Source organism: Entelurus aequoreus, linkage group LG26 (assembly GCF_033978785.1).
Source record: "Entelurus aequoreus isolate RoL-2023_Sb linkage group LG26, RoL_Eaeq_v1.1, whole genome shotgun sequence".
Lineage (NCBI taxonomy): Eukaryota > Metazoa > Chordata > Actinopteri > Syngnathiformes > Syngnathidae > Entelurus > Entelurus aequoreus.
This window is the reverse complement of record NC_084756.1, coordinates 4,412,814-4,424,929: the sequence shown is the minus strand read 5'-3', so window position 1 is coordinate 4,424,929 and position 12,116 is coordinate 4,412,814. Positions and strand designations below refer to the sequence as shown.

Genomic DNA, 12,116 nt, shown 5'->3' with positions numbered 1-12,116 from the left:
CAAAGTCCAACATGACAAAGTCCTACATGACAAAGTCCAACATGACAAAGTCCAACATGACAAAGTCCTACATGACAAAGTCCTACATGACAAAGTTTAACACGAGAAAGTCCTACATGACAAAGTCCAACATGACAAAGTCCTACATGACAAAGTCCTACATGACAAAGTCCAACATGACAAACACCTACATGACACAGTCCAACATGACAAAGTCCTACATGACATAGTCCTACATGACAAAGTCCTACATGACAAAGTTTAACATGACAAAGTCCTACATGACAAAGCCCAACATGACAAAGTCCTACATGACAAAGTCGTACATGACAAAGTCCAACATGACAAACACCTACATGACACAGTCCAAAATGACAAAGTCCTACATGACAAAGTCCAACATGACAAACACCTACATGACACAGTCCAACATGACAAAGTCCTACATGACAAAGTCCTACATGACAAAGTTTAACATGACAAAGTCCAACATGACAAAGTCCTACATGACAAAGTCCTACATGACAAAGTCCTACATGACAAAGTCCAACATGACAAAGTCTTACATGACAAAGTCTAACATGACAAAGTCCTACATGACAAAGTCCAACATGACAAAGTCCAACATAACAAAATCCTACATGACAAAGTCCTACATGACAAAGTCCAACATGACATAGTCCAACTTGACAAAGTTCTATATGACAAAGTCCAACATGACAAAGTCTTACATGACAAAGTCCTACATGACAAAGTCCTACATGACAAAGTCCAACATGACAAAGTCCAACTTGACAAAGTTCTATATGACAAAGTCAGACATGACAAAGTCCTACATGACAAAGTCCAACATGACAAAGTCCTACATGACAAAGTCCTACATGACAAAGTCCAACATGACAAAGTTCTACATGACAAAGTCCTACATGACAAAGTTTAACATGACAAAGTCCAACATGACAAAGTCTTACATGACAAAGTCCTACATGACAAAGTCCAACATGACAAAGTCCTACATGACAAAGTCCAACATGACTAAGTCAAACATAACAAAGTCCAACATGACAAAGTCCTACATGACAAAGTCCAACATGACAAAGTCCAACATAACAAAGTCCTACATGACAAAGTCCAACATGACAAAGTCCTAAATGACAAAGTCCTACATGACAAAGTCCTACACGACAAAGTCCAACAAGACAAAGACCTATATGACAAAGTCCAACATGACAAAGTCCAACATGACAAAGTCCTACATGACAAAGTTTAACAAGAAAAAGTCCTACATGACAAAGTCCAAATGACAAAATCCAACATGACAAAGTCCAACATAACAAAGTCCTACATGACAAAGTCCAACATGACAAAGTCCTACATGACAAAGTTTAACATGACAAAGTCCAATATGACAAAGTCTTACATGACAAAGTCCTACATGACAAAGTCCAACATGACAAAGTCCTACATGACAAAGTCCAACATGACAAAGTCCAACATAACAAAGTCCAACATGACAAAGTCCTACATGACAAAGTCCAACATGACAAAGTCCAACATAACAAAGTCCTACATGACAAAGTCCAACATGACAAAATCCTAAATGACAAAGTCCTACATGACAAAGTCCTACACGACAAAGTCCAACAAGACAAAGACCTACATGACAAAGTCCAACATGACAAAGTCCAACATGACAATGTCCTACATGACACAGTTTAACATGAAAAAGTCCTACATGACAAAGTCCTACATGACAAAGTCCAACATGACAAAGTCCAACATAACAAAGTCCTACATGACAAAGTCCAACATGACAAAGTCCAAATGACAAAGTTTAACATGACAAAGTCCAACTTGACAAAGTTCTATATGACAAAGTCAGACATGACAAACTCCTACATGACAAAGTCCAACATGACAAAGTCCTACATGACAAAGTCCTACATGACAAAGTCCAACATGACAAAGTCCTACATGACAAAGTCCAACATGACAAAGTCCAACATAACAAAGTCCAACATGACAAAGTCCTACATGACAAAGTCCAACATGACAAAGTCCAACATAACAAAGTCCTACATGACAAAGTCCAACATGACAAAGTCCTATATGACAAAGTCCTACATGACAAAGTCCTACACGTCAAAGTCCAACAAGACAAAGACCTACATGACAAAGTCCAACATGACAAAGTCCAACATGACAATGTCCTACATGACACAGTTTAACATGAAAAAGTCCTACATGACAAAGTCCTACATGACAAAGTCCAACATGACAAAGTCCAACATAACAAAGTCCTACATGACAAAGTCCAACATGACAAAGTCCAAATGACAAAGTTTAACATGACAAAGTCCAACTTGACAAAGTTCTATATGACAAAGTCAGACATGACAAAGTCCTACATGACAAAGTCCAACATGACAAAGTCCTACATGACAAAGTCCTACATGACAAAGTCCAACATGACAAAGTCCTACATGACAAAGTCCTACATGACAAAGTTTAACATGACAAAGTCCAACATGACAAAGTCTTACATGACAAAGTCCTACATGACAAAGTCCAACATGACAAAGTCCTACATGACAAAGTCCAACATGACTAAGTCAAACATAACAAAGTCCAACATGACAAAGTCCTACATGACAAAGTCCAACATGACAAAGTCCAACAAAACAAAGTCCTACATGACAAAGTCCAACATGACAAAGTCCTAAATGACAAAGTCCTACATGACAAAGTCCTACACGACAAAGTCCAACAAGACAAAGACCTACATGACAAAGTCCAACATGACAAAGTCCAACATGACAAAGTCCTACATGACAAAGTTTAACAAGAAAAAGTCCTACATGACAAAGTCCTACATGACAAAATCCAACATGACAAAGTCCAACATAACAAAGTCCTACATGACAAAGTCCAACATGACAAAGTCCTACATGACAAAGTTTAACATGACAAAGTCCAATATGACAAAGTCTTACATGACAAAGTCCTACATGACAAAGTCCAACATGACAAAGTCCTACATGACAAAGTCCAACATGACAAAGTCCAACATAACAAAGTCCAACATGACAAAGTCCTACATGACAAAGTCCAACATGACAAAGTCCAACATAACAAAGTCCTACATGACAAAGTCCAACATGACAAAGTCCTAAATGACAAAGTCCTACATGACAAAGTCCTACACGACAAAGTCCAACAAGACAAAGACCTACATGCCAAAGTCCAACATGACAAAGTCCAACATGACAATGTCCTACATGACAAAGTTTAACATGAAAAAGTCCTACATGACAAAGTCCTACATGACAAAGTCCAACATGACAAAGTCCAACATAACAAAGTCCTACATGACAAAGTCCAACATGACAAAGTCCTACATGACAAAGTTTAACATGACAAAGTCCAACATGACAAAGTCCTACATGACAAAGTCCAACATGACAAAGTCCAACATGACAAAGTCCTACATGAAAAAGTCCTACATGACAAAGTTTAACATGACAAAGTCCTACATGACAAAGTCCAACATGACAAAGTCCTACATGACAAAGTCCTACATGACAAAGTCCAACATGACAAACACCTACATGACACAGTCCAACATGACAAAGTCCTACATGACAAAGTCCTACATGACAAAGTTCAACATGACAAAGTCCAACATGACAATGTACTACATGACAAAGTTTAACATGACAAAGTCCAACATGACAAAGTCCTACATGACCAATTCCAACAAAACAAAGTCCTACATGACAAAGTCCAACATGACAATGTACTACATGACAAAGTTTAACATGACAAAGTCCAACATGACAAAGTCCTACATGACAAAGTCCAACATGACAAAGTCCAACATGACAAAGTCCTACATGAAAAAGTCCTACATGACAAAGTTTAACATGACAAAGTCCTACATGACAAAGTCCAACATGACAAAGTCCTACATGACAAAGTCCTACATGGCAAAGTCCAACATGACAAAGTCCTACATGACACAGTCCAACATGACAAAGTCCTACATGACAAAGTCCTACATGACAAAGTCCAACATGACAAAGTCCAACATGACAAAGTCCTACATAACAATGTCCAACATGACAAAGTCCTACATGACAAAGTCCTACACAACAAAGTCAAACATCACAAAGACCTACATGACAAAGTCCAACATGACAAACACTTACATGACAAAGTCCTACATGACAAAGTCCAACATGACAAACACCTACATGACAAAGTCCTACATGACAAAGTCAAACATGACAAAGTCCAACATGACAAAGTCCTACATGAGAAAGTCCTACATAACAAAGTCCAACATGACAAAGTCCTACATGACAAAGTCCTACACGACAAAGTCAAACATCACAAAGACCTATATGACAAAGTCCTACATGACAAAGTCCTACATGAAAAAGTCCAACATGACAAACACCTACATGACAAAGTCCTACATGACAAAGTCCTACATAACAAAGTCCAACATGACAAAGTCCTACATAACAAAGTCCAACATGACAAAGTCCTACATGACAAAGTCCAACATGACAAAGTCCTACACGACAAAGTCAAACATGACAAAGTCCAACATGACAAAGTCCAACATGACAAAGTCCTACACGACAAAGTCAAACATGACAAAGTCCAACATGACAAAGTCCGACATGTCAAAGTCCAACATGACAAAGTCCTACATGACAAAGTACAACATGACAAAGTCCAACATGACAACGTTCTACATGACAAAGTTCAAAGTCCTACATGACAAAGTCCTACATGACAAAGTTTAACATGACAAAGTCCAACATGACAAAGTCCTACATGACAAAGTCCTACATGACAAAGTCCAACATGACAAAGTCCTACATGACAAAGTTTAACATGACAAAGTCCAACATGACAAAGTCCTACATGACAAAGTCCTACATGACAAAGTCCAACATGACAAAGTCCTACATGACAAAGTCCAACATGACAAAGTCCAACATAACAACGTCCTACATGACAAAGTCCAACATGACAAAGTCCTACATGACAAAGTTTAACATGAAAAAGTCCTACATGACAAAGTCCTACATGACAAAGTCCAACATGACAAAGTCCACTATAACAAAGTCCTACATGACAAAGTCCTACATGACAAAGTTTAACATGAAAAAGTCCTACATGACAAAGTCCTACATGACAAAGTCCAACATGACAAAGTCCAACATAACAAAGTCCTACATGACAAAGTCCAACATGACAAAGTCCTACATGACAAAGTTTAACATGACAAAGTCCAACATGACAAAGTCCTACATGACAAAGTCCAACATGACAAAGTCCTACATGACAAAGTCCTACATGACAACGTTTAACATGACAAAGTCCTACATGACAAAGTCCAACATGACAAAGTCCTACATGACAAAGTCCTACATGACAAAGTCCAACATGACAAACACCTACATGACACAGTCCAACATGACAAAGTCCTAGATGACAAAGTCCTACATGACAAAGTCCTACATGACAAAGTTTAACATGACAAAGTCCTACATGACAAAGTCCAACATGACAAAGTCCTACATGAAAAAGTCCTACATGACAAAGTCCAACGTGACAAACACCTACATGACACAGTCCAACATGACAAAGTCCTACATGACAAAGTCCTACATGACAAAGTTTAACATGACAAAGTCCAACATAACAAAGTCCTACTTGACAAAGTCCTACATGACAAAGTCCTACATGACAAAGTCCAACATGACAAAGTCCAACATGACAAAGTCTTACATGACAAAGTCTAACATGACAAAGTCCTACATGACAAAGTCCAACATGACAAAGTCCAACATAACAAAGTCCTACATGACAAAGTCCTACATGACAAAGTCCAACATGACAAAGTCCAACTTGACAAAGTTCTATATGACAAAGTCCAACATGACAAAGTCTTACATGACAAAGTCCTACATGACAAAGTCCTACATGACAAAGTCCAACATGACAAATTCCAACTTGACAAAGTTCTATATGACAAAGTCAGACATGACAAAGTCCTACATGACAAAGTCCAACATGACAAAGTCCTACATGACAAAGTCCTACATGACAAAGTCCAACATGACAAAGTCCTACATGACAAAGTCCTACATGACAAAGTTTAACATGACAAAGTCCAACATGACAAAGTCTTACATGACAAAGTCCTACATGACAAAGTCTAACATGACAAAGTCCAACATGACAAAGTCTTACATGACAAAGTCCTACATGACAAAGTCCAACATGACAAAGTCCTACATGACAAAGTCCAACATGACAAAGTCCAACATAACAAAGTCCAACATGAAAAAGTCCTACATGACAAAGTCCAACATGACAAAGTCCAACATAACAAAGTCCTACATGACAAAGTCCAACATGACAAAGTCCTAAATGACGAAGTCCTACATGACAAAGTCCTACACGACAAAGTCCAACAAGACAAAGACCTACATGACAAAGTCCAACATGACAAAGTCCAACATGACAAAGTCCTACATGACAAAGTTTAACATGAAAAAGTCCTACATGACAAAGTCCTACATGACAAAGTCCAACATGACAAAGTCCACTATAACAAAGTCCTACATGACAAAGTCCTACATGACAAAGTTTAACATGACAAAGTCCAACATGACAAAGTCTTACATGACAAACTCCTACATGACAAAGTTCAACATGACAAAGTCCTACATGACAAAGTCCAACATGACAAAGTCCAACATAACAAAGTCCAACATGACAAAGTCCTACATGACAAAGTCCAACATGACAAAGTCCAACATAACAAAGTCCTACATGACAAAGTTTAACATGACAAAGTCCTACATGACAAAGTCCAACATGACAAAGTCCTACATGACAAAGTCCAACGTGACAAAGTCCTACATGACACAGTCCAACATGACAAAGTCCTACATGACAAAGTCCTACATGACAAAGTTTAACATGACAAAGTCCAACATGACAAAGTCCTACTTGACAAAGTCCTACATGACAAAGTCCTACATGACAAAGTCCAACATGACAAAGTCCAACATGACAAAGTCTTACATGACAAAGTCTAACATGAAAAAGTCCTACATGACAAAGTCCAACATGACAAAGTCCAACATAACAAAGTCCTACATGACAAAGTCCTACATGACAAAGTCCAACATGACAAAGTCCAACTTGACAAAGTTCTATATGACAAAGTCCAACATGACAAAGTCTTACATGACAAAGTCCTACATGACAAAGTCCTACATGACAAAGTCCAACATGACAAAGTCCAACTTGACAAAGTTCTATATGACAAAGTCAGACATGACAAAGTCCTACATGACAAAGTCCAACATGACAAAGTCCTACATGACAAAGTCCTACATGACAAAGTCCAACATGACAAAGTCCTACATGACAAAGTGCTACATGACAAAGTTTAACATGACAAAGTCCAACATGACAAAGTCTTACATGACAAAGTCCTACATGACAAAGTCCAACATGACAAAGTCCTACATGACAAAGTCCAACATGACAAAGTCCAACATAACAAAGTCCAACATGAAAAAGTCCTCCATGACAAAGTCCAACATGACAAAGTCCAACATAACAAAGTCCTACATGACAAAGTCCAACATGACAAAGTCCTAAATGACAAAGTCCTGCATGACAAAGTCCTACACGACAAAGTCCAACAAGACAAAGACCTACATGACAAAGTCCAACGTGACAAAGTCCAACATGACAAAGTCCTACATGACAAAGTTTAACATGAAATAGTCCTACATGACAAAGTTCTACATGACAAAGTCCAACATGACAAAGTCCAACATAACAAAGTCCTACATGACAAAGTCCAACATGACAAAGTCCTACATGACAAAGTTTAACATGACAAAGTCCAACATGACAAAGTCTTACATGACAAAGTCCTACATGACAAAGTCCACCATGACAAAGTCCTACATGACAAAGTCCAACATGACAAAGTCCAACATAACAAAGTCCAACATGACAAAGTCCTACATGACAAAGTCCAACATGACAAAGTCCAACATAACAAAGTCCTACATGACAAAGTCCAACATGACAAAGTCCTAAATGACAAAGTCCTACATGACAAAGTCCTACACGACAAAGTCCAACAAGACAAAGACCTACATGACAAAGTCCAACATGACAAAGTCCAACATGACAAAGTCCTACATGACAAAGTTTAACATGAAAAAGTCCTACATGACAAAGTCCTACATGACAAAGTCCAACAGGACAAAGTCCAACATAACAAAGTCCTACATGACAAAGTCCAACATGACAAAGTCCTACATGACAAAGTTTAACATGACAAAGTCCAACATGACAAAGTCCTACATGACAAAGTCCAACATGACAAAGTCCAACATGACAAAGTCCTACATGACAAAGTTTAACATGACAAAGTCCTACATGACAAAGTCCAACATGACAAAGTCCTACATGACAAAGTCCTACATGACAAAGTCCAACATGACAAAGTCCAACATGACAAAGTCCTACATAACAAAGTCCAACATGACAAAGTCCTACATGACAAAGTCCTACACAACAAAGTCAAACATCACAAAGACCTACATGACAAAGTCCAACATGACAAACACCTACATGACAAAGTCCTACATGACAAAGTCCAACATGACAAACACCTACATGACAAAGTCCTACATGACAAAGTCCAACATGACAAAGTCCAACATGACAAAGTCCTACATGACAAAGTCCTACATAACAAAGTCCAACATGACAAAGTCCTACATGACAAAGTCCTACACGACTAAGTCAAATATCACAAAGACCTACATGACAAAGTCCTACATGACAAAGTCCTACATGAAAAAGTCCAACATGACAAACACCTACATGACAAAGTCCTACATGACAAAGTCCTACATAACAAAGTCCAACATGACAAAGTCCTACATAACAAAGTCCAACATAACAAAGTCCTACATGACAAAGTCCAACATGACAAAGTCCTACACGACAAAGTCAAACATGACAAAGTCCAACATGACAAAGTCCAACATGACAAAGTCCTACACGACAAAGTCAAACATGACATAGTCCAACATGACAAAGTCCAACATGAAAAAGTCCAACATGACAAAGTCCTACATGACAAAGTCCAACATGACAAAGTCCAACATGACAACGTTCTACATGACAAAGTTCAAAGTCCTACATGACAAAGTCCTACATGACAAAGTTTAACATGACAAAGTCCAACATGACAAAGTCCTACATGAAAAAGTCCTACATAACAAAGTCCAACATGACAAAGTCCTACATAACAAAGTCCAACATAACAAAGTCCTACATGACAAAGTCCAACATGACAAAGTCCTACACGACAAAGTCAAACATGACAAAGTCCAACATGACAAAGTCCAACATGACAAAGTCCTAGACGACAAAGTCAAACATGACAAAGTCCAACATGACAAAGTCCAACATGAAAAAGTCCAACATGACAAAGTCCTACATGACAAAGTCCAACATGACAAAGTCCAACATGACAACGTTCTACATGACAAAGTTCAAAGTCCTACATGACAAATTCCTACATGACAAAGTTTAACATGACAAAGTCCAACATGACAAAGTCCTACATTACAAAGTCCAACATGACAAAGTCCAACATGACAACGTTCTACATGACAACGTTCTACATGACAAAGTTCAAAGTCCTACATGACAAAGTCCTACATGACAAAGTTTAACATGACAAAGTCCAACATGACAAAGTCCTACATGAAAAAGTCCTACATAACAAAGTCCAACATGACAAAGTCCTACATAACAAAGTCCAACATAACAAAGTCCTACATGACAAAGTCCAACATGACAAAGTCCTACACGACAAAGTCAAACATGACAAAGTCCAACATGACAAAGTCCAACATGACAAAGTCCTAGACGACAAAGTCAAACATGACAAAGTCCAACATGACAAAGTCCAACATTAAAAAGTCCAACATGACAAAGTCCTACATGACAAAGTCCAACATGACAAAGTTCAACATGACAACGTTCTACATGACAAAGTTCAAAGTCCTACATGACAAAGTCCTACATGACAAAGTTTAACATGACAAAGTCCAACATGACAAAGTCCTACATGACAAAGTCCAACATGACAAAGTCCAACATGACAACGTTCTACATGACAAAGTCCTACATGACAAAGTTTAACATGACAAAGTCCTACATGACAAAGTCCTACATGACAAAGTCCAACATGACAAAGTCCTACATGACAAAGTTTAACATGACAAAGTCCAACATGACAAAGTCCTACATGACAAAGTCCAACATGACAAAGTCCTACATGACAAAGTTTAACATGACAAAGTCCAACATGACAAAGTCCTACATGACAAAGTCCTACATGACAAAGTTTAACATGACAAAGTCCTACATGACAAAGTTTAACATGACAAAGTCCAACATGACAAAGTCCTACATGACAAAGTTTAACATGACAAAGTCCAACATGACAAAGTCCTACATGACAAAGTCCAACATGACAAAGTCCTACATGACAAAGTTTAACATGACAAAGTCCAACATGACAAAGTCCTACATGACAAAGTCCAACATGACAAAGTCCTACATGACAAAGTCCTACATGACAAAGTTTAACATGACAAAGTCCTACATGACAAAGTTTAACATGACAAAGTCCAACATGACAAAGTCCTACATGACAAAGTCCTACATGATTAAGTCCTACATGACAAAGTGTCAGTCTGGGGTCAAAGTGCACGAGTTCTAGGGTCCAGTACTCACGTTAGCAGTCAGCTGGATGGTCAAGTCGGCCACTTTTTCCTGTGAAGACTCCAGCTCACGTCTTAGGCTGCGGATTTGCTGCGGACAAACATGACAAGTCACCTCAGCGAGACTTCTAGTGGTCTTCACGAGACACAAACATGTCTGCTCCTCATAACACACCTGGAAATACCAAATGACAAATGCACCAGTGGAAAATGTTTGGGACTGAAAACAAGTCTGATAGTTTGAGTTTCACAGCAGGGGGTCTCTGAACGGAACCCGGCAACACACAGGGAGCCAACGCACGGATTTTAAAACTGGTGTAATGTGAGCCCGCTTGTGCCGCTGACGAAGACCACGTGACATCTGGATCTTAACCCATTGTGGCCCTTGAATTAAAAGGTTTAGGGACCCCTGTGCTAATGTACTGTATCAAGGTTGGTTATGCAAATGAGATGATTATGTCATCAATAAGACCAACATGAGATTTAGAAATAAACCAAAACTCCTTTTCAAACTTTCTAATAGAATTCACCGTAAATTCCGGACTACGAGCCACTGCTTTTTTCTTACACTTTGAACATTTTATAAGACGGCGCGGCTAATGTATGTGTTTTTCTTCGTTTTAGGCCAAAAAACAAAGAATCCCAAAAAAATACTCTGAGAAGATACAATTTGTTTGTGCCATGGCCGCCATCTTTTGGACGAGTTTGCTCACTGCAGTTGCTGCAGCTTGAAAATGTACTTCCTGTTTAATGCACCCGAACTGAAAAGTGTAACCGTCCATAGCGTTTCTACTCGTATGTATTCTTCATTCATCGCTCCAAGCAACGTTTGTAAGTTTTACAATATAACTAAAACTATTCTTACTTACTAAAGCGTCCCATGTACTTCCTGTTTTAATGCCTTCAACTGAAAAGTATAACTGTCCATAGCGTTTCTACTCGTATGTATTCTTCATTCATCGCTCCAAGCAACGTTTGTAAGTTTTACAATATAACTAAAACTATTCTTACTTACTAAAGCGTCCCATGTACTTCCTGTTTTAATGCCTTCAACTGAAAAGTATAACTGTCCATAGCGTTTCTACTCGTATGGATTCTTCATTCATCACTCCAAGCAACGTTTGTAAGTTTTACAATATAACTAAAACTATTCTTACTTACTAAAGCGTCCCATGTACTTCCCGTTTTAATGCCTTCAACTGAAAAGTACAGCCGTCCATAGCGTTTCTACTCGTATGTATTCTTCATTCGTCGCTCCAA

At 38.3% G+C, this 12,116-nt stretch overlaps 1 protein-coding gene across 1 annotated transcript in view; it reads right to left on the bottom strand.

Annotated features, from left to right (window-relative positions):
* nav1b (neuron navigator 1b) overlaps positions 1-12,116 on the bottom strand; it is a 151,251-nt gene that overhangs the window by 44,418 nt on the left and 94,717 nt on the right. The window contains exon 13 of the mRNA XM_062038065.1: positions 10,870-10,947. Within this exon, the coding sequence (XP_061894049.1) occupies positions 10,870-10,947 (78 nt within the window). The remainder of the gene's footprint in view (positions 1-10,869; positions 10,948-12,116) is intronic.